At 46.9% G+C, this 15,233-nt stretch overlaps 1 protein-coding gene across 4 annotated transcripts in view; it reads left to right on the top strand.

Moving 5' to 3' along the window:
- The window catches only part of LOC120032017 (BMP-2-inducible protein kinase-like), a 67,121-nt gene extending 52,470 nt beyond the window's left edge, over nt 1-14,651 (top strand). For 3 of the 4 annotated variants that reach the window (XM_038988748.1, XM_038981578.1, XM_038989466.1), the window contains 6 exons: nt 2,612-2,745; nt 2,944-3,126; nt 5,579-5,745; nt 5,889-6,058; nt 6,288-6,410; nt 11,355-14,651. In XM_038988748.1, coding sequence (XP_038844676.1) covers nt 2,612-2,745; nt 2,944-3,126; nt 5,579-5,745; nt 5,889-6,058; nt 6,288-6,410; nt 11,355-12,904 — 2,327 coding nt within the window. In that variant the 3' untranslated portion in view covers nt 12,905-14,651. The remainder of the gene's footprint in view (nt 1-2,611; nt 2,746-2,943; nt 3,127-5,578; nt 5,746-5,888; nt 6,059-6,287; nt 6,411-11,354) is intronic. The other variant, XM_038986968.1, reaches the window with a different exon arrangement.
- Nucleotides 14,652-15,233: the final 582 nt, after the last annotated feature.

Genomic DNA, 15,233 nt, shown 5'->3' with positions numbered 1-15,233 from the left:
CCTGGTATTACTGTCGGAGCTAGAAACACAAGCATTTAGCCTGGTATTACTGTCGGAGCTAGAAACACAAGCATTTAGCCTGGTATTACTGTCGGAGCAAGAAACACAAGCATTTAGCCTGGTATTACTGTCGGAGCTAGAAACACAAGCATTTAGCCTGGTATTACTGTCGGAGCTAGAAACACAAGCATTTAGCCTGGTATTACTGTCGGAGCTAGAAACACAAGCATTTAGCCTGGTATTACTGTCGGAGCTAGAAACACAAGCATTTAGCCTGGTATTACTGTCGGAGCTAGAAACACAAGCATTTAGCCTGGTATTACTGTCGGAGCTAGAAACACAAGCATTTAGCCTGGTATTACTGTCGGAGCTAGAAACACAAGCATTTAGCCTGGTATTACTGTCGGAGCTAGAAACACAAGCATTTAGCCTGGTATTACTGTCGGAGCTAGAAACACAAGCATTTAGCCTGGTATTACTGTCGGAGCTAGAAACACAAGCATTTAGCCTGGTATTACTGTCGGAGCTAGAGACACAAGCATTTAGCCTGGTATTACTGTCGGAGCTAGAGACACAAGCATTTAGCCTGGTATTACTGTCGGAGCTAGAGACACAGGCATTTAGCCTGGTATTACTGTCGGAGCTAGAGACACAAGCATTTAGCCTGGTATTACTGTCGGAGCTAGAAACACAAGCATTTAGCCTGGTATTACTGTCGGAGCTAGAAACACAAGCATTTAGCCTGGTATTACTGTCGGAGCTAGAAACACAAGCATTTAGCCTGGTATTACTGTCGGAGCTAGAAACACAAGCATTTAGCCTGGTATTACTGTCGGAGCTAGAAACACAAGCATTTAGCCTGGTATTACTGTCGGAGCTAGAGACACAAGCATTTAGCCTGGTATTACTGTCGGAGCTAGAGACACAAGCATTTAGCCTGGTATTACTGTCGGAGCTAGAAACACAAGCATTTAGCTTGCTATTACTGTCGGAGCTAGAGACACAAGCATTTAGCCTGGTATTACTGTCGGAGCTAGAGACACAAGCATTTAGCCTGGTATTACTGTCGGAGCTAGAGACACAGGCATTTAGCCTGGTATTACTGTCGGAGCTAGAGACACAGGCATTTAGCCTGGTATTACTGTCGGAGCCAGAAACACAAGCATTTAGCCTGGTATTACTGTCGGAGCCAGAGACACAGGCATTTAGCCTGGTATTACTGTCGGAGCTAGAGACACAGGCATTTAGCCTGGTATTACTGTCGGAGCTAGAGACACAGGCATTTAGCCTGGTATTACTGTCGGAGCTAGAGACACAGGCATTTAGCCTGGTATTACTGTCGGAGCTAGAGACACAGGCATTTAGCCTGGTATTACTGTCGGAGCTAGAGACACAGGCATTTAGCCTGGTATTACTGTCGGAGCTAGAGACACAGGCATTTAGCCTGGTATTACTGTCGGAGCTAGAGACACAGGCATTTAGCCTGGTATTACTGTCGGAGCTAGAGACACAGGCATTTAGCCTGGTATTACTGTCGGAGCTAGAGACACAGGCATTTAGCCTGGTATTACTGTCGGAGCTAGAGACACAGGCATTTAGCCTGGTATTACTGTCGGAGCTAGAGACACAGGCATTTAGCCTGGTATTACTGTCGGAGCTAGAGACACAGGCATTTAGCCTGGTATTACTGTCGGAGCTAGAAACACAGGCATTTAGCCTGGTATTACTGTCGGAGCTAGAAACACAAGCATTTAGCCTGGTATTACTGTCGGAGCTAGAGACACAAGCATTTAGCCTGGTATTACTGTCGGAGCTAGAGACACAAGCATTTAGCCTGGTATTACTGTCGGAGCTAGAGACACAAGCATTTAGCCTGGTATTACTGTCGGAGCTAGAGACACAAGCATTTAGCCTGGTATTACTGTCGGAGCTAGAGACACAAGCATTTAGCCTGGTATTACTGTCGGAGCTAGAAACACAAGCATTTAGCTTGCTATTACTGTCGGAGCTAGAGACACAGGCATTTAGCCTGGTATTACTGTCGGAGCTAGAGACACAGGCATTTAGCCTGGTATTACTGTCGGAGCTAGAGACACAGGCATTTAGCCTGGTATTACTGTCGGAGCTAGAGACACAGGCATTTAGCCTGGTATTACTGTCGGAGCTAGAGACACAGGCATTTAGCCTGGTATTACTGTCGGAGCTAGAGACACAGGCATTTAGCCTGGTATTACTGTCGGAGCTAGAGACACAGGCATTTAGCCTGGTATTACTGTCGGAGCTAGAGACACAGGCATTTAGCCTGGTATTACTGTCGGAGCTAGAGACACAGGCATTTAGCCTGGTATTACTGTCGGAGCTAGAGACACAGGCATTTAGCCTGGTATTACTGTCGGAGCTAGAAACACAAGCATTTTGTTGCTCCTACGGTAACATCTGCAAATATGTGTACTCGACCAATAAAAATTTGATTTACAGTCATCGCTGCACGGATATTTTAAAGTAAGCTTCTGGCACCAGGAGTCTTTGCGGCGCTAGGTCGACCAAAAAAGGAGACAAATTTCTGTTTTTCACCAAAATGGACAATAAAATATCTCTCCGCTTATCACAGCAACTACGCCAGGGAACGGGCAGCCAGTGGCTCCACAGACAGCCAACAGGGTGCTCCAGCAGCTGCAGCCTGGAGACCTGCGTCTGCAACAACAAGATCAGCTTCACCCTGTCCATCCACAGCAGCTCCTTCAGGTACTACTGAGTCACACAAATGACACCGTAGCAAAAAACAGTGCCTGACGCTTATTCCACCCACTACTACTAACACCGCCCTGCAAGGTGATATGGGCTGTACTGGGTTGTCCTGAACTGTACACAGAGAGCCACATGATCTATCAATATCTATAAATCATCAGGAGAAATCTAAACGATCTCTGTACCCTTTAACAGTACCAGCAGGCCCTTCAGCAGTCGGTCCAGTTCCAACAGCAGCAGCAGCAGTCGGTCCAGCTCCAGCAGCAGGCCCTGCTCCAACAGCAGCAGTCGGTCCAGCTCCAGCAGCAGGCCCTGCTCCAACAACCGATGACGATGCAGCCCATGAACCAGCAACAACAGGCCCACTACACAGCCATGGTAAGAGCCATGTCCAATTCGGCTTTATAAAGGAAATTCCCCTTTTTGTGGTCTTCTCAACTTTAAATGCTGATCAAACTGCCTCCATGTTGATGGTCTATCTCCACCATAGACATTCATGACACGCAGGTTAAAATACCTAAACCAACTGTATTCATTTGGGGAACATGTCGAAACAAACATTCATGGACATTTTAGCTCGTTTGCTGATGCTAGCTAATTTGTGCTGGGAGATAAACATTGGGCTGTTTATTTTACCTGAAATGCGCATCGTTTTTATTTTGTTGTTGCTGTATCTTTGTAGTATTTTGACCTATTTTTTTGAAGTCAAAATCGTTTTGATCTCTATTCCCGACAATTAATCCACAGATAAGAGGGAACTTAGTGTTCAGTTTTCTCCTCGTTCATTCTTCTGTGGATTTTATATGGCATTTGGCAACCAACTTTTTAAATTTTTATATTTGATTTAACTAGGCAAGTCAGTTAAGAACACATTCTTATTTACAATGACGGCCTATCAAAAGGCAAAAGACCTCCTGCGAGGACGGGGGCTGGGATTAAAAATAAATAACATATAAATATAAGACAAAACACACATCACAACAAGAGAGACAACACAACACTACATAAAGAGAGACCTAAAGACCACAACATAGCAAGGCAGCAACACATGACAGCACGAAACATGGTAGCAGCACACAACATGGTAGCAGCACGAAACATGGTAGCAGCACAAAACATGGTAGCAGCACAAAACATGGTAGCAGCACGAAACATGGCAGCAGCACGAAACATGGCAGCAGCACGAAACATGGTAGCAGCACGAAACATGGTAGCAGCACGAAACATGGTAGCAGCACGAAACATGGTAGCAGCACGAAACATGGTAGCAGCACGAAACATGGTAGCAGCACGAAACATGGTAGCAGCACGAAACATGGTAGCAGCACGAAACATGGTAGCAGCACACAACATGGCAGCAGCACACAACATGGTAGCAGCACGAAACATGGCAGCAGCACACAACATGGCAGCAGCACACAACATGGCAGCAGCACACAACATGGCAGCAGCACGAAACATGGCAGCAGCACGAAACATGGCAGCAGCACGAAACATGGTACAAACATTATTGGTCACAGACAACAGCACAAAGGGCAAGAAGGTAGAGACAACGATACATCACGCAAGATGCATTACTGCCACCGACTGGACTGGAGTGTGAACCTCATTTCTCTGTCAGTCACTCTCGTGGGTTAGTATGCTCCAACATTTTACCCCTATACAAATGAACATGTATAGCAACTTCTAATGTTTGAGTGTTTTTCCATTTTATTTTCTAATGTTTCTTAAACACTCAGTGGTATGGAGTGGTCAGATGGATAGTATAACAGACACACACACAGCCTGATCTTGGTATAATTTCATTGAATACGGCGATACACACACACACACACACACACAGTGAACCGGTGGAGTTCACCCAATCCTCTGCTATCCTCTGACTGTGTGGACGAAGCATGGGAGTGATCAATGGGACACACACACACACACACACACACATATATATATACACACACACACAGTGAACCGGTGGAGTTCACCCAATCCTCTGACTGTGTGGACGGAGCAGATTGCGGCTGAAATTAAACAGATGGTAACCGATGGTAACCGTTCTGTGGAAAACAAGTTAAGTGCTTCTGTCTCTAACAGTATGTGTTTGGAGGGCTGGTGTTTGGCCACGGAGGGTAAGTCAACAGGATTTGGGGTGGGGGTGGGTAAAGTTTACTATGAAGTAACTTCTGTTTTGGCACTTGGAAAACTTGGCAGAGAGTCTTGTTTCTGTGCTGTTTCTTAGGGCATCTTGGACATGAAATAGCTAGTTGTTTACTATCTTGGCCCGCTGCCCTGTTTTTTAAAAAACGGAGTCGTTCCACAACAGGAACCTTGAAACTCCGGGTCGGTCACTTGTAGTTTTTCGCCGTTATGTCATCAACTTTTTAATTAAAGTATCTAAAACCATTTTGCTGCTGATACCTCCCAGTCATAGTTCTCCCGTTGATTGCACTCCCGTTGATTGCACTCCCATTCCCGTTGATTGCGCTCCCGTTGATTCCACTCCCGTTCCCGTTGATTGCACTCCCGTTGATTGCACTCCCGTTCCCGTTGATTGCGTTCCCGTTGATTGCACTCCCGTTGATTGCACTCCCGTTGATTGCACTCCCGTTGATTGCACTCCCGTTCCCGTTGATTGCACTCCCGTTGATTGCACTCCCGTTCCCGTTGATTGCACTCCCGTTGATTCCACTCCCGTTCCCGTTGATTGCACTCCCGTTGATTGCACTCCCGTTCCCGTTGATTGCGCTCCCGTTGATTGCTCCCATTGATTTAAATGAATGGTGTCTCTGATCGTCTGTCACCGTTAGTGACCTCCTTCCTGTCCCCCTGGCAGATGCACCAGTACCAACAGGCTTTTGGACAGCATCAACATCCCACCCAGCAGCCTTATGTCACCTCTCCTCTGGAGTACCAGCTTCCCCCAGGCTCCTATAACCCTGCTGGGCCTGGGCCTGGGACTGGGCCTATGTCCCCTGTTGAGCCTCCATCCACTAACACCAGGTAACATCCCTCGCCTACTTAGCCTCCACTGTGTTTTTACTGCAATATCTATGTAATGTCTCGGTCAGTAACAGACACCACAAATAATACTCCCTTGCTCTCTCAATCTTTGCGCTCTCTCCTCCCTGCCCCTCGTACCCCAGTAGAAGCCCTCTGGTGGACTTCAAGGTGACCACCCCTCCCCCCCAGACCCTGGTCACTCCCCAGAGCCACCCTCCTGACATGTCCCGCTGGAACCCCTTTGGAGAGGACAACTTCTCCAAACTGACAGAGGAGGAGCTGCTGGACCGAGAGTTCGACCTCCTCAGAACAAGCAAGTGTCCCGTCTTTAACCTTCCCCCCCGGACCTCTACTATTCCATCTCTGACACTGCTTTTTACATAGATCTTCAACTCGTTCCTGCTCTTACTTACAACTAAGAGAAACTTTTATATGTTATCTATTCATTTGAAATTCATTCTGCAAATGTTCTGTTACGTTTCACTTCATTGAATGACCACCACCTCTGTCTAACGGTTCTCTCCCCTCCTTTGTCTTAACAGGTAAACCTCTGGAGAGAACCAGTAGCCAGGAGGTAGATCAACCGCTGCAGCCAATCACCCCCGCCGCCATGCCCCTCCTCCCCGAAGACCTGTTTGGCTCCTCCCCCTTCCTGTCTAGTGCAGGCAAGTCCCCTTCCTGTCCTGCTCCAACAGGAACTACCCTCTTCTGTAGTCCAAACCCCCACTGTTCTGTCCCCCATAAACCCTAAACCCAAGAGGTTGTGACATCTAAGATCAGGTCACACCGCCTTCCCCTCCCCGACGATATAGATCATTATGATCTAAAAGGTTAAACTGATCCTAGATCAGCACGACCTAGTAGTCTTAGACGCTTTGTGAATACGGGCCGTGGTGCGTAACTGCAGTCTTTTTTGCTTCAACAACAGAGGAGTTCAAAGGTCAGATGGCATATATAATTATTAGCAAATTAGAACCGAGCAGTTGGTGTGTGTAACACATCTTGTTATTGAAGATGGTAAAGTAGTAGTAGTAGTTTTTTTTTTGTCACAAACTAGCAGTGAAAAGTTCTAAATGTGTGACCGTTAAGCCATTTTTTTGTTTTTTTTGTTGACATTTGTAATTATATTTATCTTATTAAACTCATTTGAAAATTAGCCACATTGATATATTTTTCAGTGGCCTTCAGTCTCGAAAGCCCCGGTAAGGAGTTTTGCCTCAAATGTTTTAATATTGGGTTGGGACTACAGAGGTGTATTCTAGCTATAGCCCCAACCCCAAAATGAATTGTATAACTAAAATATCTCTTAATAATGATCAGTACAATGTTACAAGATGTTTCTCCTAATAGTATGGTAAAGAGGTATATTTATCGTGCGAATGTATCTCGTAACTGTACAGTATTTCTCTTTATTAGCTGCGGACAGATACATTTGGTGGCAGTGGAAGGATCCCTACCTGTGTAGTCACTTCCTGCTCTGTAAATGTGAATTGGTTATGAGCCATTCTAACAAACAATCTAGATTAGTTATTTAAGATACAATATATATATATACAAAGGTATGTGGACACACACACACCCTTCAAATGAGTGGATTCGGCTATTTCATCCACACCTGTTGCTGACTGGTGTATAAAATTGAGCACACAGCCATGCAATCTCCACAGATAAACATTGGCAGTAGAATGGCCTGACTGAAGAGCTCAGTGACTTTCAACGTGACACCGTCATAGGATGCCTTTCGAACAAGTCAGTTCGTCAAATTTCTGTCCTGCTAGAGCTGCCCCGGTCAACTGTCCTGCTAGAGCTGCCCCGGTCAACTAAGTGCTGTTACTGTGAAGTGGAAACGTCTAGGAGCAACAACGGCTCAGCCATGAAGTGGTAGGCTACAAGCTCACGGAACGAGATCGCCGAGTGCTGAAGCGTGTAAAAATTGTCTGTCCTCGGTTGCAACACTCACTACCGAGTTCCAAACTGCCTCTGGAAGCAACATCAACACAAGAACTGTTCATCGGGATCTTCATGAAATGGGTTTCCATGGCTGAGCAGCCGCACACAAGCCTAAGATCACCATGCACAATGCCAAGTGTCGGCTGGAGTGGTGTAAAGCTCACCTCCATTGCACTCTGGAGCAGTGGAAACGCGTTCTCTGGAGTGATGAATCACGCTTCACCATCTGGCAGACCGACGGACGAATCTGGGTTTGGCGGATGCCAGGAGAACGCTACCTGCCCCAATGCATAGTGTCAACTGTAAAGTTTGGTGGAGGAGGAATAACGGTCTGGGGCTGTTTTTCATGGTTCAGGCCCCTTAGTTCCAGTGAAGGGAAATATTAACGCTACAGCACAATGACATTCTAGATAATTCTGTGCTTCCAACTTTGGCAACAGTTTGGGGAAGGCCCTTTCTTGTTTCAGCATGACAATTCCCCCATGCACAAAGCGAGGTCCATACAGAAATGGTTTGTCGTTGTGGAAGAACTTGACTGGCCTGCACAGATCTCTGAACTCAACCCCATCGAACACCTTTGGGCTGAATTGGAACGCCGACTGCGAGCCGAGCCTAATCGCCCAAGTCCCCACAGCAATGTTCCAACATCTAGTGGAAAGCCTTCCCAGAAGAGTGGAGGCTGTTATTTATGCCACTCCATATTAATGCCCATGATTTTGGAATGAGATGTTCGACGAGCGAGTGTCCACAAAGTTTTGGTCATGTAGTGTATTTTATAAATTATATTTTAAGATTATACATTAATTTTTATGGTAGCTAAATGGACGTTTCTGTTTCATAATATAACAGTCAGCGGTGCCCGTATGCCACAATCTGTTAATACCTACAGTGTGGATTAGACTACTACAAGAGTATGACGATGCAAATCCCAGAATGACTTCCGTTAAGTGATTGTAGTAACTTATTGCAACTGAAATCTGACACACAGAAATGTGTGTATCCTATGCGTCATTAACCTAACACGACTTTGTAGTTAAAGGTATAACTGACCACTGTATTTGTGCCATACACAGACAATTAATGTTGCTAAGTACATTGTCATATTTTCCATCTGTGGTAGGCTAGTTTAGTAATGCCACCAGTTCATCTCTGTACCATTGTTTGTTTAATTCTACTACCTTTTCCAGCTATCGTTTAGTGAACCTAATATGTGTAATGTTGGTTTGAACAGTGGTATGCTCTACATCTGTCTTCTGCCACTGCGCTAGGCCTGGAGTGTCTCTCTCCCCGGGGGCTAGGCCTGGAGTGTCTCTCTCCCCGGGGGCTAGGCCTGGAGTGTCTCTCTCCCCGGGGGCTGGGGCCTGGAGTGTCTCTCTCCCCGGGGGCTGGGGCCTGGAGTGTCTCTCTCCCCGGGGGCTGGGGCCTGGAGTGTCTCTCTCCCCGGGGGCTGGGGCCTGGAGTGTCTCTCTCCCCGGGGGCTGGGGCCTGGAGTGTCTCTCTCCCCGGGGGCTGGGGCCTGGAGTGTCTCTCTCCCCGGGGGCTGGGGCCTGGAGTGTCTCTCTCCCCGGGGGCTGGGGCCTGGAGTGTCTCTCTCCCCGGGGGCTGGGGCCTGGAGTGTCTCTCTCCCCGGGGGCTGGGGCCTGGAGTGTCTCTCTCCCCGGGGGCTGGGGCCTGGAGTGTCTCTCTCCCCGGGGGCTGGGGCCTGGAGTGTCTCTCTCCCCGGGGGCTGGGGCCTGGAGTGTCTCTCTCCCCGGGGGCTGGGGCCTGGAGTGTCTCTCTCCCCGGGGGCTGGGGCCTGGAGTGTCTCTCTCCCCGGGGGCTGGGGCCTGGAGTGTCTCTCTCCCCGGGGGCTGGGGCCTGGAGTGTCTCTCTCCCCGGGGGCTGGGGCCTGGAGTGTCTCTCTCCCCGGGGGCTGGGGCCTGGAGTGTCTCTCTCCCCGGGGGCTGGGGCCTGGAGTGTCTCCCCTGCTAGCTCTTACAACAGCAGGCCTGAAGTCGCAATGTAAATCACACGTCTTTGCCTCCATTTAGGAATTTGTATTGTTAAGAAATTCAGTTATGAACACTTGCCTATAATGAGTACTTCTTGATAATGCAAAATATTTTTTATTGTGAAACAAACAAGAAGTAAGACAAAACAACTTGAGCGTGTATAACTATTCACCCCCCCAAAGTCAATACTTTGTAGAGCGACCTTTTGCAGCCATTACAGCTGCAAGTCTCTTGGGGTATGTCTCCTATAAGCTTGGCACATCTAGCCACTGGGATTTTTGCCCATTTTTCAATGCAAAACTTCTCCAGCTCCTTCAAGTTGGATGGGTTCTGCTGGTGTACAGCAATCTTTTCAGATTCTCAATTAGATTGAGGTCTGGGCTTTGACTAGGCCATTCCAAGACATTTAAATGTTTCCCCTTAAACCACTCGAGTGTTGTTTTAGCAGTATGCTTAGGACCATTGTCCTGCTGGAAGGTGAGTCTCCGTCCCAGTGTCAAATCTCTGGAAGACTGAAACAGGTTTCCCTCAAGAATTTCCCTGTATTTAGCGTCATCCATCATTCCTTCAATTCTGACCAGTTTCCCAGTCCCTGCTGATGAAAACAACCCCACAGCATGATGCTGCCACCACCATGCTTCACTGTGGGGATGGTGTTCTCGGGGTGATGAGAAGTGTTGGGTTTGTGCCAGACACAGTGTTTTCCTTGATGGCCCAAAAGCTCAATTTTAGTCTCATCTAACCAGAGTACCTTCTTCCGAATGTTTGGGGAGTCTCCCATATGCCTTTTGGCAAACAGCAAACATGTTTGCTTATTTTTTTCTTGAAGCAATGGCTTTTTTCTGGCCACTCTTCCGTAGAGCCCAGCTCTGTGGAGTGTTATGGCTTAAAGTGGTCTTATGGACAGATACTCCAATCTCCGCTGTGGAGCTTTGCAGCTCCTTCAGGGTTAGCTTTGGTCTCTTTGTTGCCTCTCTGATTAATGCCCTCCTTGCCTGATCCATGAGTTTTGATGGGCGGCCCTCTCTTGGCAGGTTTGTTGTGGTGCCATATTCTTTTCATTTACTAATAATCGATATAATGATGCTCCGTGGGATGTTCAAAGTTTCAGATCTTTTTTTATAACCCAACCCTGATCTGTACTTCTCCACAACTTTGTCCCTGACCTGTTTGGAGAGCTCCTTGGTCTTCATGGTGCCGTTTGCTTGGTGGGGTTGCAGACTCTGGGGCCTTTCAGAACAGGTGTGTGTGTGTGTATACTGAGATCATGTGACACTTAGATTGCACACAGGTGGACTTTAACTAATTATGAGACTTCTGAAGGTAATTGGTTGCACCAGATCTGCACCAGATCTTAGGGGCCTCATAGCAAAGGGGGTGAATACATATGCACGCACCACGTTTCATTTTTTTTTATATATATATATTTTTTAAACTATTTTCTTTTCACTTCACCAATTTGGACTATTTTGTGTAAGTCCAAATAAAAATCATTTTAAATTACAGGTTGTAATGCAACAAAATAGGAAAAACACTAAGGGTGATGAATACTTTTGCAAGGCACTGTATATTTGGTTACTGACATTGAATATAGCTTTGAGTGTATAGGCTTCTTGATACCGGTAATTTACTTTAAACAACATTCTCTTGTCTGCTTCAATCCAACAGGTTCTAGTGTGGTGGTGATAACTGATCAGCCTATTGAAGAGCTCAGTAACTCAGTCGCTGCCCCCGTACCAGTTCCTGTGGGCCAGCCTGCCCTTGAGGAAGAACTGCAACCTCCGGTGGCAAACGAGCACAAACCAAGTAGGAGGAGAAACTCTCCTGTTGGCGGTTCACAAACGACTCGCAAACCAGGTGGTGACGAATCAGACAGTGACTTTGAGTCAGATCCTCCTTCCCCTAAGAGCAGCGAGGGGGAAGACGAGCCGGAGGACGACGAAGGTCTGAACAACGAGCACAGAGAGTTCTTCAATGAACTGGAAGATTTGGAGGAAACGGAGATGCTGGGACATAGGCCTCTGCTGATGGACTCAGAGGCTGAGGAAGAGTACGACAAACACAGCTCCGACTCAGACTATGAACCCAGGAATGTTAAGGAAGGACTTACTAGGAAGCTAAAAGGAGGAGTGGCTACTGCCACCCGTGAGGGAAGTCCGAGCGTGGAGTCAGAAGACACACTAATCACGATTACGCCTCCCGAGTCGCCTGGTGTGGCGGCTGTTAGAGCCCTCCCCTGTGTCGGTGGCATTGTGGACGTGTTTGGTGCGGATGTGTTTGGTGCTGTGCCCTTCTTTCCTCCAGCGGCAGCTCTGGCAGAAAGAGCAGACATCTTCTCCGCGGCTCCCTTCAGGCAGGTGAGCCAGGAGGCCATAGTCAACCAGCCCAACCAGGCCATGGAAGAGTTGGACGTCTTTACTAAGGCTCCGTTCAGCCGGAACCTCTCCAAATCTGGCAAGACCGGAAGCAGCGACTTCTCTATGGGTCGGACTCCTTCGGTGTCCCCTGAAAGCATCGACCCGTTCGGCTTCTCCCCCTTCCAGCCCGGCCCCACGGCACCGCCACCAACCACCTCCAGGAGCGCAGAGGACATCTTCCGTCCAGCCTTCGAGAATTCTCTCAGCCCCCAGCAGCAGAGGCTGAAACAGCGTAGCCTCCAGAAGTTGTCCTCACGTCAGAGGAAGTTCTCTGGTGGCACCAGCGGTGGCAGCAATGGCAAGCGCCACCACGGCACGCCCACTGGCGGTCGCAAGAACAACAAGCCCAGCTTCCGAACCCCCGAGCGCGTCCGCCGGCACAAGAAGGCCGGCAGGAGGGACTCCCAGAGCTCCAACGAGTTCCTTAGCACCTCAGACTCCAAGGAGAACATCAGCGTAACGATGGCAGACGCCGACAAAGACAAAGGGGCTTCCCTGCCTAGCCTTCCTCATGAGGTCGACCCCTTCGGAGCCAATCCCTTTGGTCCTCAGGATGGCAGCCGACTTAACCAGGGCCAGTACCAAGTGCTTCTGGGGGACAGCAAGGCAGACATAGGTTCGGCCAATGGCAGGCCTCGGACTAGCTCGCTCCATGATGCGTTTGGGGACGGGAACATCATGGATGACTTTGGGGCGGTACCTTTCACAGAACTGGTGGACCACCCTGGGCCTGAACCGCAGCCGTCACAGGCAGTGGAGCTGGATCCCTTCGGAGCTGCGCCGTTCCCCTCCAAACAGTGAATGTCTTGCTCGTCTTCCCGCCACACACACTCTCGTCTTTCTCAATCACACACACTGCTGTGTTACACCAAGCCTGTGGAGTTCCGGGGTGAAATTCCCTCCCAAGGGATGGCAATTAGCTTGCTGGTGTGGTAGTTGATTATATTTTCAGCCAAATTTAACTGCGATTGGCAACTGCGCTAATGTGTTTCCAATGCTTCCCCCCCCCCTAAAGGATATTTCAATACATGAATAACTGGACTTTGGGATTAACAAAACCAACATAAACCTGTGGAGTATATCTGATTTTTATTTCAGGTTCTGTATGAATTTCCTTCACCTGTACCTGTTAGCTGACGAGCTTTTTATGCTGCGTCACAATACGTGTCTCTTGAGACACGGAGATCGATTTGGTTTCACTCAAGATCACACTGTGTCAAACAACAAGATTGCTCAGTTTTCGGATTGCTTGAGTTGCTGCTGAAAAAAAAAAAAAAACATTTGTAAAGATTGTGGCCTCCGTGATCTACCGATGAGATTAATTTAGCTCCGTGATCTACCGATGAGATTAATTTAGCTCCGTGATCTACCGATGAGATTAATTTAGCTCCGTGATCTACCGATGAGATTAATTTAGCTCCGTGATCTACCAATAAGATTAATTTAGCACCGTGATCTACCAATAAGATTAATTTAGCTCCGTGATCTACCAAATAAGATTAATTTAGCACCGTAAAGCCTTATGGACGTGACTCCGCCTTGCTGCACAGTACCTCGGAAACCATTTGGCTAAGGAAATGGCTAACATTGCCTTTTGTGTCAACGGAGTGATTCGTTTAAGAGTAGGCCTTTATCACTTTATCATTTCACCCTACTTAGACCCTTTCATTTCTATGCACATTTCTTTCCATTTAGTCTACTTACAGTAGATAACAGCTCATTTTTTTATTTAATTTTAATTTTAATTGCAATATATTCACTAGAATGAAAGGCATTCGTTTTGTTTCATTTCTTTTTAAAGATTTCTCATTTATTATTTAGGACATTTTAGGTTTAATTCCAGACTTTGAACTTGTCAATAAGTACTGTTTAATGTGATCTTTTACCTCAAACAATAAAAAATATAATTTTTGAATAAGGGGAAAAACACAACCCATTTTCCTACATGGCGATACTGAGTATAATATATCTGACTACTTCCACCTCTTGAGACGGTCTCCTGTCTTGCATCTATTGGTAACATAAGCCATGCCAAATCTCCTACCATTTACTTGTAGTCTAATTAGAATCAGGTCACGTGTCCAAATTGTTTTAAATGAATGCCCTTTCAGCGTCAACTCTTCCATTGGCTAGTAATTATGGCAATTATGAATCGTGAGGATACAGAAAGGACAGATATGTCGCGGTCTGATAACCCCGTAACTCAATTTATTTGTTTTCATTCTATTGAAAGCATTAACTCTCAATGACTCTGATCAAGAAGCTATTCAAAATGGCTTCAGATGTTTTCATAATTGTATGATTTTAAAGGGGAAAATATGGAATTATTTTGAATTTCCTGAAATGTTTGTTTAGGAGATGAGGTTCTCAGTGACGATATGTACCTACCTTTTTGGCACATTGATGTTGACTGAAAAAGCTCGTAGCTGCCTTATTTGCCTATGGAACCCTGTGATTTTAATATTTTGTTTCATTTTTATTTAAGGTTAATCTTGTTTTGTATTTATCATGCTATACTGCTGTCTAATAATGCAATAAACACGTTTGATTAAATGTGTGCTGTCCTTGGAAAGTCATGTAAAGCACATTTTTAGACCCCTCTGCTAGCAATAGTGATTTTATTCATAACTCACGAGTAATAAAAGTCAACGTATAAAATAAGGTGTCGGAGGGGATGGATGCAGTTCTACGGGCTCCTAACCAATTGTTCTATTTTGTATGTTTTTAACTTATTTTGTACATAATGTGTGAATGCTATTCATTGACTACAGCTCAGCGTTCAACACCCATAGTACCCTCGAAGCTCATCACTAAGCTGAGGAACCTGGGACTAAACACCTCCCTCTGCAACTGGATCCTGGACTTCCTGACGGGCCGCCCCCAGGTGGTAAGGGTAGGAAACAACACGTCTGCCACGCTGATCCTCAACACTGGGGCCCCACAGGGGTGGTGCGTGCTTAGTCCCCTACTGTACTTAGTCCCCTACTGTACTTAGTCCCCTACTGTACTTAGTCCCCTACTGTACTTAGTCCCCTACTGTAGTGCCCTACTGTAGTGCCCTACTGTACTTAGTCCCCTACTGTACTTAGTCCCCTACTGTAGTCCCCTACTGTACTTAGTCCCCTACTGT

The sequence above is a fragment of the Salvelinus namaycush genome, chromosome 1 (assembly GCF_016432855.1).
Source record: "Salvelinus namaycush isolate Seneca chromosome 1, SaNama_1.0, whole genome shotgun sequence".
Classification (NCBI taxonomy): Eukaryota; Metazoa; Chordata; class Actinopteri; order Salmoniformes; family Salmonidae; genus Salvelinus; species Salvelinus namaycush.
Note: the sequence above shows the minus strand (reverse complement) of the source record. Positions and strands in the feature narration are given on the sequence as shown.